The sequence below is a fragment of the Balaenoptera ricei genome, chromosome 2, assembly GCF_028023285.1.
Source record: "Balaenoptera ricei isolate mBalRic1 chromosome 2, mBalRic1.hap2, whole genome shotgun sequence".
NCBI classification, from domain to species: domain Eukaryota; kingdom Metazoa; phylum Chordata; class Mammalia; order Artiodactyla; family Balaenopteridae; genus Balaenoptera; species Balaenoptera ricei.
The window spans coordinates 38,244,479-38,261,647 of record NC_082640.1 but is presented as its reverse complement, the minus strand read 5'-3'; the positions used below and the strand labels follow the sequence as shown (position 1 = coordinate 38,261,647).

The 17,169-nt window shown below is 39.5% G+C and overlaps 1 protein-coding gene across 1 annotated transcript in view; it reads right to left on the bottom strand.

Moving 5' to 3' along the window:
* AP3S2 (adaptor related protein complex 3 subunit sigma 2) overlaps nucleotides 1–12,769 on the bottom strand; it is a 55,210-nt gene extending 42,441 nt beyond the window's left edge. Inside the window, exons 1-3 of the mRNA XM_059912485.1 lie at nucleotides 12,647–12,769; nucleotides 8,681–8,772; nucleotides 8,164–8,275 (exon numbers count right to left, since the gene is read on the bottom strand). Coding sequence (XP_059768468.1) covers nucleotides 8,164–8,275; nucleotides 8,681–8,772; nucleotides 12,647–12,715 — 273 coding nt within the window. The 5' untranslated portion in view covers nucleotides 12,716–12,769. The remainder of the gene's footprint in view (nucleotides 1–8,163; nucleotides 8,276–8,680; nucleotides 8,773–12,646) is intronic.
* Nucleotides 12,770–17,169: the final 4,400 nt, after the last annotated feature.

Below are 17,169 nucleotides of genomic sequence, written 5' to 3'. Positions count from 1 at the left end.
GACAGAGAGAGACAAAGGAGCCAGACCATGTCAGGCTTTGCAGGTTGTGATAGGGAGTTTGGATTTTACTCTAAACTTAACATATTATACATTAAGGTTTCTTCAACAAGGGGAGGTATAAATGGATTATTTACATTTAATAGAATCGTTTAGAAAAAAGTTAGTTTTAAAATAAATAAAAATATACAAAGAATTACTTTTTCATTGACTGTAAGACAAACCATTATTTTTGTACTAACAAAGAAAAAAATGCTGTCAATTGTAACTGTAAGATGTCATCTACTGTAATATACATCCTCATGTTAGTTATTAAAGTGTGAAAAAATGTGTATCTTACAATAGATGAAATATTATATTATAAACCAGGAACTAGACTTAACTGGACAAATGTTTCTATTACAAAAGGTTTACATGAAAAAGAACATTGTAAATTCACACATGGGAAAAGTTGGCATGATTAATAAAAATAAAAATTCAGACATTTGTGAGGTACCACTCACCTCCGAGTAGAAATTAAAAATGACGTATTTCAATGCTGGAGTTAGGAAGAAACATAAACTCATATAGTTCTGGAAGCATTATAAATTAATATAACCTTCCCAAATATCTATCTAGCAACATGCATTATAATTAGAAATATTAATCCCTTGATCCAGGAATTTCATTGGGGTGTGAACAGGCACAACAATTTGCATAAAGACTTACAGTAGTTCTATTTGGGTTAATTAAAAAAAAGGAAAATGAAAACAATCAAACTAATAAAAAAAAAAGGAAAATGGAAACAATCAAACCATCTAGTATCTGTTCTACTGCTCTGCTGCCTGGATCAGCTGAGAACACTCATTTTACCCATCCCCCATTGAAATGTTCGATTTACTCTTGAAATACAGAGGTTATGAAAGGTGAGAAGCAGAAAATGCAGTGGTCCATTCCTCCTGTCATGTTCCTCCAAGACAGCCAGAGGCTAATGCCCCAACTACGGTGAGCTCTAAGTTTCCCTGGAATCACTCACATGACCTTGCCCTCAGACTTCCTCAGAAAGGCCTCTTGTAAACCCTCAGGGATACTGAAGCCAGACGGTGACACTGTTCAGCTTATCTTCTTGCGGGAGCTTTCATCTAGTAGTGGCAAATTATCCTTTCGTTACACAACTACTTACACTCAGTTTTTCCAAACTAACAAAGTATCATTTAGGGAATATACATCACATGATAAAACTATAAAGAGAAGCAAAGCAATGATCAACTTAAAAGTCTGAAGAAAGAGACTTCCCTGGTGGTCCAGTGGTAAAGAATCCACCTTGCAATGCAGGGCACGCAGGTTCGATCCTTGGTTGGGGAACTAAGATCCCACATGCCATGGGGCAACCAAACCCACGCGCCACAACTACTGAGCTCGAGTGCCTCAACGAGAGAACCCACGTGCTGCAAAAACTACAGAGCCCACGCACTCTGGAGCCCACGTGCCACAACTAGAGAGAGAAAACCCACACACCACAACTAGAGAGAAGTCCATGAGCCGCAATGAAGACCCAACACAGCCAAAAAAAAAGAAAAAGAAAAAAAGGAAAATAAATAAATAAATATTTTTTAAAAAGTCTGAAGAAGGATGCAATGAACAAGGCGGACGGAATTGAGGAGGGACATACGGGAGCTTTGAGGTACTAGCAATGTACTATTTCTTAATCTGGGTGAGAGTTTCATTTTATTGGCATTCCTCAAACTGTATAGGCATGTTTTCCGTAGTTTTTGTATATACGTTTCACAATAAAAATTATTTTAAAAACAGCAATAATCTTATTGGGATTCTGATTGGGTTTTCAGTAATTTATAAGCTGGAAGTACAGTTGACACTTGAACAACACAGGTTTGAACAGTGCGGGTCCACTTACACTCAGATTTTTTTCAATAGTAAACACTATAGTACTATACAATCCCCAGTTGGTTGAATCTGAAGATGCAGAACCACGGATATGGAGGAACCGTGTATACAGAGGAACTGGGTATACAGGAGGGCCTACTATAAATTATATAGGGATTTTCGACAGCATGGTGGGTCAGCACCTCTAAGCCCTGTGTTGTTCAAGGGTCAACTGTACTGACAGTTTAAAAAGGTTTTTCCACAGGCAAAGGGTATGTTTTATTCATTTATTTTGCTCTTTTATCATATTTTCAGTAGAATTTTAAGTTTTCTTCATATAGAACTTAACATTTTTTACATTTATTCTTGGGTATCTTAAGGAGCGTCTTCCTATTGTGAATGGGCCCCTTTTAAATATTATATTTTCTAACTTATTATTGCTAAGGGAAAGCTATTAGTTTTTATACATTAAACTTGTATCCAGTCCCTTACTGAACTATATTGCTAATTCTAATTGTTTTCCAGTTGATTGCTTTGGATTTTCTAGGTAGATAATAATTTCATCTGCAACCATTATATATTCTGAAGCCTAGTGAAGCCAGTCACTCATTACTGCCCTTCTTCCCTCAGAACATACTTTTGCATTTCTTGGCCATTCATTTTTCCTCATAAACTTTCTCTTTACCAAGTTCTATACGATCTCCTGGATTGGGACTTCCCTGGCAGTCCACTGGTTGAGACTCCGCGCTTCCACTGGAAGGGGCACAGGTTGGATCCCTGGTTGGGGAACTAAGACCCCGCATGCCGTGCGGCATGGCCAAAAAAAAATTAAAAAGAAAAAAGATCTTCTGGATTTATACTTGGTCCCCCATTTAATCTATCGATTACTACTGTCATCTTTGCTCAACTCTTCCCAGTAAGGGGAGGGCTTGTAGCTCCACTGATTTCAAGTATTCCTTTATGTTTTTCCTTTAAAATTTTACAATTTTAGGGACTTCACTGGTGGTCCAGTGGCTAAGACTCCATGCTCCCAATGCAGGGGGCCTGGGTTCGATCCCTGGTCAGGAAACTAGATCCCACATGCAGCAACTAAAGATCCCGCGTGCTCTGACTAAGACCCGGCGCAGCCAGATAAATAAATAAATAAACAAACAAAGCTTTTTACAATTTTATTGGAATCAATATCAAGTATTCCATACTAAGTTAATTTCCAAACACTAAATATCCTTTGTCACTACCATAAGTGAAATTTCTTTAATTATGAATTTCCTAGCTGTTTTCACAAAAAATAGGAAATTCAATTTTGACGAATTGATCTCATATTCTGCCATTTTGCTCGTATCATTCATTACTTGCTACAATCTCCCCCCATTTTTTTTTTAAGGTTTACTAGGTACATAATCAGGCTCTCTTACAGTAATAACTTACCTCTCTCCTCCTTTACTATGTTACTTCTTCATTTCTTTTTTAATCACTCATTACAAATGTTTGCTCAAATTAGAGTAAACAGTAAGAGACACCTTGTTTTCATAAATGCCTGTAGATTTCTCCCCTGAGAAAACACTGGCTCTGGCTCTTGGTTTTAAAACTAAAATTGGCTGTTTCTGGGTGACTGGGGGAGAAGAGAAGAAAGATGTTTTTCACTGTATACTCTTGGTATGCCTTTTGAATTTTGAACCACATAAGTGTATTATTTCTTCAACAATAAATAGTTTATACTGAATAAAGAAAACATGCACTAAATAATCAAGTAAAAATGCTTCCAATTCCAATTTAAGAGTATTTCAGAAATATAACTTGGGTAATCATTTCTCTCGGCATCTACTGATGAAATTATATTAGTTATATTTTTCTTACTGTTGTAATAGAGACTCTAAGCGTATGTTATTGTTAAACTGACTTGTATCCTTGGAATAAAGACTATTTGGACATAATAAACAATTCTTCTAGTATGCAGTATTCCTGAGAAAGAATTTTAGAGCTAGAAAGAACACCTAGTATACTTATAAATCCAAATAAACACACACACACACACACAGAGCCAAAACATAAAACAAAAACCCTAACGCCAACAAAACTTAAATGATTTAAGACCATGCTGCTTGCTAACGGGAGAGTCCAAAACAAGAGCCAGGTCTCATGACTCCTTGGTTCAACCGATTATTGGCTAAGATTTTATTTAATAATTCTGTCCAATAAAAATATGCAATATCTGGGACTTCCCTGGTGGCGCAGTGGTTAAGAATCCGCCTGCCAATGCAGGGTACACAGGTTCAATCCCTGGTCCAGGAAGATCCCACATGCTGCAGAGTAACTAAGCCCGTGCACCACAACCACTGAGCCTGCGCTCCAGAGCCCGCGAGCCACAACTACTGAGCCCACGTGCTGCAACTACCGAAGCCCGCGCACCTAGAGCCTGTGCTCCGTATCAAGAGAAGCCACCGCAGTGAGAAGCCTGAGCACGGCAACAAAGAGTAGCCCCCACTCTCCGCAACTAGAGAAAGCCTGCGCGCAGCAGCGAAGACCCAATGCAGCCAAAAATAAAATAAATAAAATAAATAAATTTTTTTTAAAAATGCAGTATCTAACATTTTCTCTATGAGAAGCTTTTGGATCATAACCAATTTACTCCATAAAATACACTTAAGCAGTATGATTTTTTAGTCTGAGTTTAAAAAATAACTTACATAATAGAGGTCTTACTGTACTAAAACCTACTGAGTCTATTAGGGAGTCAGTTTTTCATTTTACCTTTCTTATTTCATCCTGATATTGGATTCAGTGTCTTTGGATATTTATTTTTTGAGGTCAGCTATTTCAAATATATTGGCATTATAACTATGTATATCATCCTCTAAAACATTTTAATGGTTTCTATTTCTGACTTTTATCCTCTTTATATTAGGATACCTATTTACTGATTTTATTGTCTTTTCAATGATGAAAACTCTTAGTTCCTATTATTTTTACCTTTTCTTTATCTGTCTTCCCAAATCCAATGCATGCTAAGTATTCAATAAATGTCCACTACATTATAAAGTTACACTTCTCTTTTTGCCTTGTTAATATGCATTTCTCTTTTGTCTTGAAGTGCATCTCCTCTAATAACTGCATCTCAATTTTAAAAATACATTATCACTATATATTTTACCTTTATTTTCTAATACACTTATTACATGCACATTCCTATAGCATTCTACAGTGTACAATAATATAAAGTACATTGTCACAATTGAATTCTACAACCTAGTATTTCGGGTTTTTTTAGTTGAAATACAGTTGACATACAATATTATGTTAGTTTCAGATATACTACATAGTGATTTGACATTTGCATACGTTATGATACAATCACCATGGCAAGTCTAGCAACCATCTCTTTCCAAACAAAGCTATTAAAATATTATTGACCATATTCCTTAAGCCATAATATTATATCTTTGTGGCTTATTTATTTTATAACTGGAGGTTTGTACCTCTTAATCCCCTTCACCTATTTTGCCCTCCACCTCCATCCCCCTTCCCTCTGGCAACCACCCATTTGTTCTCTGTACCTGTAAGTCTGTTCCATATTTACAACCTAGTATTTCTATATCAGATGGTGGATCCATGACTCAAACCCAGGTTTTCTGATTCTAGATCTTGAGCTCTTTCTGTTATGCCACATTGACTCTCAACGTCCAATTGAACTCAGGTGTTAAGAAAGCATTTAAAGGGACTTCCCTGGTGGTGCAGTGGTTAAGAATCTGCCTGCCAAGGCAGGGGACATGGGTTCGATCCCTGGTCCGGGAAGATCCCACATGCCGTGGAGCAGCTAAGCCTGTCCGCCACAACTACTGAGCCTGCGCACTAGAGCCCATACGCCACAACTACTGAGCCCGTGTGCCACAATTACTGAAGCCCACACACTCTAGGGCCTGCGTGCCACAACTACTGAGCCTGTGTGCTGCAAATACTAAAGCCTGCGCACTGCAACTACTGAAGCCTGCGTGCCTAGAGCCCGTGCTCTGCAACAAGAGAAGCCACTGAAATGAGAAGCCCACTCATCAGAGTAGCCCCCGCTCGTCGCAATTAGAGAAAGCCCATGCACAGCAACGAAGACCCAACACAGCCAAAAATAAATAAATTAATTAAAAAAAAAAAAAGAAAGAAAGAAAATCTACAAACAAATGCTGGAGAGGGTGTGGAGAAAAGGGAACCCTCTTGCACTGTTGGTGGGAATGTAAACTGATACAGCCACTATGGAGAACAGAATGGAGGATCCTTAAAAAACTAAAACCAGAATTACCATATGAGCCAGCAATCCCACTGCTGGGCATGTACCCAGAGAAAACCATAATTCAAAAAGACACATGCACCCCAATGTTCATTGCAGCACTATTTACAATAGCCAGGTCATGGAAGCAACCTAAATGCCCATCGACAGACGAATGGATAAAGAAGAAGTGGTACATATACACAATGGAATGTTACTCAGCCATAAAAAGGAACAAAGTTTGGTCACTTGTAGAGATGTGGATGGATCTAGAGACTGTCATACAGAGTGAAGTCAGAAAGAGAAAAACAAATATCGTATATTAACGCATATATGTGGAATCTAGAAAAATGGTACAGATGAACCGGTTTGCAAAGTAGAAATAGAGACACAGAGTAGAGAACAAACGTATGGACACTAAGGAGGGAAAGAGGGTGGGATGAATTGGGAGATTGGGATTGACATACATACACTAATGTGTACAAAATAGATAATAAGAACCTGCTGTATAAAAATAAATAAATAAAATTTAAAAGAAAATAATAAAATTTAAAAGTTGCTATGTACAAGAATATAACTTTTTGGAAGAGTGTAGTATACCTGAAATAAAAATACACATTTAAAATTTCCATTTATTTGTCCCAAGGTATATTAAATTTAGCTTCTTTAATTTTATCTTAACAAATATAGTTGTAAGCATATAAAGTTTATAATTTATAGCTAGAGTCTTCTATAATTGATGTTGTTAGCTTTTAATGCATGCTCCTTTTGAGTGCTTTCAACTTAAGTGACTTGTTCAAGTCATTTAAAGCCTATCTAGAATATCATGTACAAAATGACGGAATTGTACTAAATTACTAGTTCCCAGTATAGGGTCCCTACATATCGCAGTTTCCATGAAGGTAATGAAAAGAAATCTGTAAGCCATTTCTAATTTTCAAAAAGCCTAAAAAAACATGTTTACCTATGTCAAGATTGCACAGACTAAATAAAACATCAAGTTTCTTTGCTTTAGCCTAGAATTACAAGTGAAAATACAAAGTATGCATTTTTAAACGTCATTTAGTTTGATACTTGAAAAAAATCTTAAAACATGATGTGACACTGTAATTTATAATGAGAAATATTTGGTATTCATCCTTGTATCTGGCACAGAGCTCCTAAAAACCTTGGAACTTCCTAAGTGATAAGGGTGCCTTTTGTTCTGTTAATAAGGTGACTTTTGGAAAGCACCCAGGAATGGGGACTGGTTGCCAGAGGAACCAACCATGTGATTGTGGAAACTTTCAGTCCTACTTCCTGACCTCTGGGGAGGGGAGAGGGGCTGCAAACTCAATCAGTCACCAATGGCCAATGATTTAATCAATCATGCCTATGTAAAGAGGCCTCCTTAAAACCCGAAAGGGACAGGGTTCGGAGAGTTTCCAAGTTAGCAAACATGTGGATATTCGAGGAGAGTGGCGTGCCTGAAGAGGGCATAGAAGCTCCACGCCCTTTCCCCGTCTTCCATCTGGCTGTTCCTAAGTTATACCCTTTTAAATTACGCTGGTAAACTAGTAAGTAAAATGTTTCTCTAGAAAGCTCTGCGAGCCACTCTAGCAAATAAACTGAACCTGAGGAGGAAATCAAGGGAATCTTCAAGCTATAGGCTGTCAGTCAGAAGCACAGGTGACAGACAACCTGGACTTGAGATTGGCATCTATCTCCAGGTAGACAGTGTGAGAATTGAGCAAATTTGTGGGACACCTGGTTACTGTCCATGGAGAACTGAGTTAATTGCTTGGGGTGGGGGTGAGTACACACATTGGAACTGGTGTCAGCCTCGTATAAGAAAACCAAGGGAGTGAGAGGGCTGGAGAAGAAGAATCCAAAAGCTCTAAGAGTTTTTAAGGGTTGCTAAGGAGCTTTCTCATAGCACCATCTGGTGGACATCTAGCAACTTTCCCCAAGTATCAAAAAAGAGACTGACAAAAGGATCTACAGATGGTTACTCAAAAATCCCATGCAAACTCTCTGAAGTGGCTGCCATCGTTACCTGCTACACATACCTGGATGAGGTCCAAGATCCCAAGTTCACTCTCTGATGAATCCACACAAAATACAAAATAGAGGGTAGCATAATGCCGATAAATCAGTTTGTAGTCAGAGCCACCAATCAAACTGTGGAAGATGGGAAACATTTAAATGCCTGTATCTTAACTGAACATATCAAAGAGAAACTCTATGCCAAGGGAGGAGAAGGGGCCCAACAGAAAGGGGGAGGACAGGCCAAACAATAGGCCATTTCTACCAAGTGAACGGCAACCAAATTTGGCAGAGGTGCCTAAAGCCATTTTACCTCCCCTTTTCTTCTGCCCTTCCTCCCAGGCACCAAACTTGTAAATATCTGAAGCACAACCATTTAGCAGCTTCCAAAACAGAACTGGGTCTCTCCCTGAGCAGATATAGCTCAGCTCAACTCAAGTTGCATCAGGTACTCACCTGACAGTTGAGTACTGCCTGAAGAAGCAGTAACGATGAAGGCCACCCAAAAGTGGATGTATGGGGAGAAAACTGATCATTTACCTTCCACCCTCCAAGAAGTTACAGATGTTGTCATCCCGCTTGAGAACTAGATGGAAGGTCTCTCGAATAATCTGCTGCTGAATTTCTTCTGGCTATGGAATAAAAGAAATAAAGTGAATCAGTGGGAAAGTCTGAAAAACTACAACCCATCAGTGAGGATGGACAGGAAGGCAAGGGCTTCCAAACTAGGAATGATCTGAACATTTGGTACCAGTTTACAGAAAAGATAGAAATGCTGAGTAGAGAAAAAGTAAAAGGGGAATCTATGGAAAAACGGACAAGGCTCTGTTACAGGAATTAAAATAGGGTATATCTACCTAGATATCTAGTCCCTAACCATTATCATCCTGATAGGTAAGCTGATATTTCTTTACTGTGAATAACCAAGGAAAGGAGAACTGACAAACTCTCATACAAGATCAAAGAATAACTAGAAGGCCTGGTTCTGAAATATTTTGCCTTACTCTAGAAAACATCTATGTCAGGGCAAATAACAAACGTTAATAGGTCTAACACTTTAAGGAAGTCAAGATGTAATTGTGTACGTGCTTTAAAGACCTGCATTTGGGCTTCCCTGGTGGCGCAGTGGTTGAGAATCTGCCTGCTAATGCAGAGGACACGGGTTCGAGCCCTGGTCTGGGAAGATCCCACATGCCGCGGAGCAACTAGGCCCGTGAGCCACAATTACTGAGCATGCGCGTCTGGAGCCTGTGCTCCACAACAAGAGAGGCCGCGATAATGAGAGGTCCGCGCACCGCGATGAAGAGTGGCCCCCACTTGCCGCAACTAGAGAAAGCCCTCGCACAGAAACGAAGACCCAACACAGCCATAAATAATAAATAAATAAATAAATAAATAAAAATTAAAAAAAAAAAAAGACCTGCATTTGCCATCTTTTGTACTGGTAATACAGACATTACATATAAGATGCTGTGTTACCAACAAAGTACTACAGAGAAAGACAGAAAATGTTCTATTTACAGATTAGAATCTTGAACAATTGCAGAGCTATAAACACTTTTTTCACTTACTACACTCCAGAAAGCTCAACTGTGATGGAATCTCTTGATAACTCACATTTGATTTCTATTTATACATATGAAGTTCATAATAAGTATGGTTTTTAAAAAAGGATAGTGGGAGGGAGAAATCAGTCATTAAGACAAAAGTAGGGATTCCCTGGAGGTCTAGTGGCTAAGACTTGGCGCTTTCAATGCAGGGGATTCAGATTCCATCGCTAATCGGGGAACTAAGATCCTACATGCTGCATGGCCAAAAAAAAAAGACAAAAGTAATTAAAAGCTCTAGACCAGTGCCCAATGTATAATGGGATTTCCCTGGCGGTCCAGTGGTTAGGACTCTGTGCTTTCACTGCCAAGGGCACAGTTTCAATCCCTGGTTGGGGAACTAAGATCCTGCAAGCCAAGTGGCAGGGCCAAAAAAAATCTCAATGTATAATCAATCACCTGGGAATGTTGTTAAAATGCAGATTTTAATTTAGTAGGTCTGGGCTAAGTCCTGAGACTGCATTTCTAACAAGTTTCCAGGTGATAACAACGCTGCTGGTCTGAGAACAATATTTTGAGTAGCAAAGCTTAAGAAAACCTTCAGATTGGACTTCCCTTAAGCGTCGGAACATAGATTCAAGTAATATTAACCCCTTTCTTTCTACAGCATTGAATTTAGACTTGAAATGGTTAGTTATTTAAACGAAACAGGAAAAAACAGGGAAAATGTCATTGTGGAGAAATTACTTTTCATAACTTTGACTTACACTGGTATACAATGGCTCTCTGTATTTACCAAATGGATAAATGAAAACTTGCTAATAACTGGTCACTGTAAGCTTGAGTAAATCAATCACTATTTTCTGGTTTCCATTTAAAGAGTTCAGAAAGCTCACAGACGCCAGGATGCTGTAAAGGATTAACTCTGTGTACCCAGAAATACAAAACATGCTAAGCATCAGCACTTTTTTAAACTGACAAAAACATCTTGCAAAGCCTGACTCTACAGGGAAGTGGTGATAGTCAGTGGGCAAGCACTATGAAATGGTGAGGTGACCTAATTTCTAATTCAACAAAATAGCAGACTACCAATTGCTTGCATCTCTCAATCATTTTAATAATCCCTCATATCTTTTAGTACTCTGCAGTTTTCAAGGTAACTTTCACTTAGGAGCTAATTTAGGTCTTATAAAAATTCTATGCTCTCCAAAGAAGATAAACAAATGGTCGATAAAGACATGAAAAGATGCTCAACATTATTAGTCATTAGAAAAATTTTTGAAACCGCAAGAATCCACTTTACACCTACTAAAATGTCTTTAATCAAAAAGATAATAGAAAATGTAGATAGGGAGGTGGAAAAATTGGAATTCTTATATATTGTTGATAGGAATGTAAAATGGTGCAGCCACTTTGGAAAGCAGTTTGGCAGTTCCTCCGAATGATCACCATAAAGTTACTACGTGACTCAGCAATTCTACTCCTAGATATATACCCAAGAGAAATGAAAATACATGCTCACACAAAAGCTTGTACATCAGTGTTCACAGCAGCATTTTTCACAAGAGCCACAGGTGGAAATATCAACTGATGAATGGACAATCAAAATGTGGTGTGCATCCACAAAATGGAATATAATTTGGCAATAAAAAGGAATAAAAAACAGATACACACTACAACATAGATGAACCTTGAAAACATTATACTAAGTAATAGAAGCCAGTCATAAAAGACCACATATTGTATGATTCCATTTTATATGAAATGTCCAGAACAGGCAAATTTAGAGAGACAGAAAGTAGATTAGTGGTTGCCTAGGGCTGGGGGAGTTGAGGGGGAAACACAGAATGATTGCTAATGGGTAGGGGGTTCCTTTTTGGGATAATGAAAATGTTCTAAAATTGTTGTGATGGTTGCATAATTTTGTTAAGTACTAAAAACCATTCTACTGTGTATTTTTAAAAGGTGAACTGTATGGTATGTAACATATCTCAATAACACTAAAAAACCTGAGAGAAAAATTCACACACACACAAATGCAAATACAAATTGAATAGTGTTATTGAATGTTAATATAAAATCGATATAATAAAATGTAACCTACCTAAAAATTTCTATGAAAAAGGTAAAAAAAATTTTTTTCATTTCTACTTGACAAAAGAGGAAATGAAGTCTGAAAGAGGTTTTTGTTAACTTGACACAAGGGTAAAATAAGGTGTTGCTGAGGCCTGAACATAAGTTTTCTGACACTTTCCCCTCTACGGTTTCACAATTACGTATTTAACATTTTGAAACCTAGCCACGAAGAAATAAAACGTCGGGGGGGAGAAGGCACATAATGATGTTTATTTTTTCCAGAGTAACGTCTTTGGAAAATTCAAATTCACATTATCACGTATAATTTCTCAACATTTCCCACTTTCAAACGGACTTTCTTCAACTCTACGTAATGAAAGGTATCTAGTTCCTGGGCACTCCCAGCCTACACTGAAGCAAAATAATTCCAAGAAAGCACTATTCCAAATCCGTTAGCTAAAGCAAAATCATTAAAAAGCTGCATATTTCTAAAAAAAAAAAAAAAAAAAAGCTGCATATTTCTTCCTCCTCGTGAAACTGCGTTTAACAACCAACAAGATTAATTTGATTTCAATCATTCAAGTTGTCAATGAGGCACACCCCCTCCACAAACACACACCAGTTATAGTGCCCTGAGACTCTACAAGAAGCGTCACAAAAATGGCACAAAAATGCCGGGGTCCAGGAAGGGGTGGGAAAGAGCGGGGGTAGCGGGGCGTGGGACACAAGGCCTGACACTGGCCCCAGTCCGGGGAAGGTCACATATACAGGGCAGGAGCCCTAGGAGGTCAGCGGGCGATGCCCGCGTGCGCCGTACGGAACAAAGAGAGAGAAGGGGGCGCAGGTGCCCTGTAAGGATGTGACGAAGCTCGGCCGCACTCACGAAACGCTGGTAGAAGCGGACTAGCCGCGGCTTCCCGTGGTTATTGAAAACCAGAATCGCCTGAATCATCTTTGCCCGCCACGCTCCTTTCAACACCGGCTGCTTCCAGAGAGCATCTCCTTCCGCCACAACACGGGCGCTTCCGGTTGGTGCGCTGCTGAGAGTGGCTCCCGGAAGCATGTCCCGGCGCCCAAGGGCCCGACCACCAAGAGTCCGGTTTCCCGGCACGCCTTGGAGAAGGCTGCAGGACGGGCGGCGGGTTCCGGGGTTAGGCTGATGCGGACACCGAGGCCGGGGCCGCAGAATCCCGGGCCTGGCGCAAAGCCGAGCACACCGGAAAAGCGGATCAAGAAGCAGAAACCCCAACAGCAGCTGCGCTCCCAGGTGAAGCGCCGCGGGAGTCTCCCTTTATCATCGTTTGCCTTAACACTACAGAACGTTGCGCGGTGTGGAGATGCAGGCTAATTTAGCCATTCCCCGGTTGGGGAAAGTTAGGTTCATTTTTATTTTTTAGTATTACATACAATGCTGTAGTGAATTATATATGTGCCTTCTCGTGCAAAAGGGCTCTCTCTCTGCGGTAGACAGCGAATGGTGGAATTAAGGGATCTTTAATGCAATTCCTTTTAAAAGGTACCGGCGACCCCAAATCAGTAGTTTTTGTATTTTCTTTTAATGACTTAGTGCGGGTGAGGTAGAGCACGTCCTTATATCACAGATAGAGCTGCAAATTGGAATCACCTACCCAAAGGACAGTTGACAATATTTATCAAAAGCCTTTAAAATATATTGAACATTAGACCCAGCATTTCCAGTTTTAGAATTTATAATAAAACGATGTGGGTGTGTGAAAAGATTTAGCCTCAAGAACGTACATCTCATTAGTCTTATTACAGGGGAAAGTGGGAAGCAAACTAATTATTCCAAAATGAGAAACTGGTAAAATGCATTGATCCACATGCATATGAGAAATATTAAAGTTATAAAAAATCGTGTTGTGAAAGATTTATGGTATAGGGAAATGTTCATGGCATATCTGTAAGTGAAAAGATTACACGAAGTATGTAGAGGGACACTCCACTTTGTAAAAGATTGGAAGTATATACACCAAAATATGAGTAATAATTGTGTCTGATGGAATGGCAGCATCATAGTGTTCACCACAGGCCGGTGGAACCACACTGCTCTGATCAAAACCCTGGCTCTGTCCACGGCCTGTGCACCTTGGGCAAGTGTCATCATTTGTAAAACAGGCATAATATCAGTTTCCTTTACTGTAAAACTAGTTTATTTCTACTTGAAAAAAAAAATTCTACTTACCTAAGACAGTTGTTATAGCACAGAAAGAGTTAATATTTGTAAGTAGTCAGAGCAATGCATGGTATATAATTGAGTACTACATAAGTGATTTTTTTTTTTGGCTGCGTTGGGTCTTCGTTTCTGTGCGAGGGCTTTCTCTAGTTCGGGCAAGCGGGGGCCACTCTTCATCGCGGTGCGGTGCGCGGGCCTCTCACTATCGCGGCCTCTCTTGTTGCGGAGCACAGGCTCCAGACGCGCAGGCTCAGTAGTTGTGGCTCACGGGCCCAGCTGCTCCGCGGCATGTGGGATCTTCCCAGACCAGGGCTCGAACCCGTGTCCCCTGCATTGGCAGGCAGACTCTCAACCACTGCACCACCAGGGAAGCCCTACATAAGTGATTTTAAAAATGGTGGTGGAATTATATTTTTTTCTTATTTTAAATTGTCTAAAATAAAATGTATTACTCTTGTAGCCAGAGTTTTTTTTCATTTAAAAGAATCCAAAGGCAATAAATATGCACTGAAACTGGACAAAATATTTCAAATGTTGAGGAGGAATACCAAAAAAAATTCTGAAACAGAAGAATAACAAGTGAGACCTAGCTCTACCAACTATTAAAACCTACTATGATAGTTCACACTGTCATTAAAGGGAGACTTATTGAAATATAATGGATAATTTAAGTATAAGTGATTTTAATATGTGATGTGGAAGACATCATACCTTGACAGTGGGAAGAAATTCAGTAAGTGTGTTGGGATAACTGGTTAGCAATTTGAAAATAAGCAATTTAGTTATCTCCCTTCATATTCTCTCAAATTAAAGGCAGAGTGGATTACAGAGTTAAATACAAAACCAAGTAATAACTAGAATGGAAGAAAATGATAGAGAATCTAACATCTGAAAAGAGTATATAAGCTTAGAAGCAATAAAAATCATAAAAAGTCAAGATATAGCTATATAAAATTTTACGTTTGTAAGTCAATTTTTTTAAATGGAAAAGTTTTAAAAATATGGCAAATGGTTATATTTAAAATATAAATAACTGATAAACAAAAAAAACCCTCCCCCCCTCAGTAATAAATGGGCAAAGGAACTGAGTAACAAATGAGGAAATACATCTAGGAAATGAACATGAAAAAAAATGCTTAAGCTCACTATTAATGGGGGAAAAGGCTAATTAAAATTAAAGTATTAACTTAAAATTAAAGTGTTATTTTTACCTTATCAAATATCAATTTTTAAAATATTATCATACCCAAGTCTAGCAAGGGTAGCGTGAAAATAGTCCTCTCCTACCTTGCTGGTGAGATTATAATTTAGAACAACCCTTTTGGAAAGCAATTTGGCAATATAACAAGACCTTTACAGCTCCCAATGCAGGGGGCATGGGTTTAATCCCTGGTCAGGGAAGATCCCACATGCCACATGGCATGGCCAAAAAAAACCAAACCAAAACAAACAAACAAACAAAAAACCCCAAGACCTTTACAAAGAAGTCCTAGATTCCCAGTAGTCTGACTCCTAGGAATCCATCCCTAAAGAAATAACCCCTGGGACTTCCCTGGCAGTCCAGCGGTTAAGACTTCACCTTCCAACACAGGGGGTACGGGTTTGATCCCTGGTCCAGGAGCTAAGATCCCACATGCCTCGTGCCAAAAAAACCAAAAGATAAAACAGAAGCAATATTGTAACAAATTCAATAAAGACTTTAAAAATGGTCCCCATCAAAAAATCTTAAAAAAAAAAACAAAACCAAAATATAGTGGCGGGGGGAGGCAGGTGAGATTGAGGGAACTATGTAATTTACAATAGTTTTTAACACAGATAGCTCCAAATAGGGATCAATTAATTACCCAAATTCTGGAAAATAATAGAGCTATTAAGGTAGTCAATCTTAAAAACAATGACATGAAGACTAGCGATATATTGATAGGAAGTAGTTATATAACATCAATTGAAAAAGGATTATCAAATTTTATGTGTTGGTATAAAGTTGCAATGACCATGTACAGAAATTGCATATTCCAAGATCAGGCCACTCCCCCACCTCCATGGCCTTGCAGGTCCTCTTCTCTTGCTGGAAAGTCCCTTTCCACCTGTCTACCTGAATTTCTTTCCATCTCCTCTGCCACTGCTATAGACTAAATCACTCTAGGCTCTCACCCCCACCACTGCAGCAGTCTCCTAGTTGGGCTCATTGCCTTCAGTTTCTCTGCAGTCAAGTGATCTTTGACACAAATCAGATCTTATACAATATACAAATATACAAATCAGATCTTATTACTCTCCCTGGGATCACTGGCTTCCAAGGTATTAAGGATAAAGTCCCAAAATACTTAACATGCTGAAGATGCCATGCCCGACCTCCCACCACTCTCTAAGCTCCAGCCACAATGGCCTTTTCCTTCCAGGAGCCCATCCCCACCCCCTGGAGACACCAAGCCTAGTTGTTGCCCAGGGGCTCCCCCATTGACACGCTGTGCCTCCTTGTTTAGAATGGTGGCCTGCCCACATGAGCTTGCCATACCCTTTGGCCACACTGCTTTGGGCAACAGGATGCCCTCACTGGGTGCCTCTGCCCACGTCAGTGTCCCCAGTCCTCCTCCTGTTTAACCCCTCCCCTGGCCACCACATGGTTGAGGTCCCAGCATGCTCAACAGTGAGCCAGCCCCATTCAGACACAGGACACTAGTGAGACGGCTTCTATAGTAGCCGAGGTAAGAGAACAAGGATGTGAACTAAGAAAAGGGCAACAAGAACAGAAGAGACCCGAGGGCAGTCCAGTGACCTGTGACTTCAGGTGGCCTAAATGAAGTGTTAACCCCAAGCCTCACAGCCATATTGTTGAGCCCAGGCTCAAATATGCAGGAAGGCAAATGAAAGTTTGAACCATGATAATAAACGCTGGGACCTCAACCATGAAAACCATATGAAAAAAAATGGAGATAATAATCACATGTGCCTCTTGGGATTGTTGTGACAATTCAGTAAGATACTGGAAGAGCTTGGCACAAGTAATAGAACCAAGAGGCACTCAATAGTCAGGGACTATAATTATCATCATGGAAAGCATCTAGTGCTGTGTTTGACACATTAGGGGACTCCCTAATTGTTAGTTTACCACCACCCCTCTTTTCCCTGAGAGAAGCAGGATCCACATTCCACCAAGTCCCTACCCATTCTTAGGATGTGTAGATTTCAACTCCAGATCTCTTCATAGA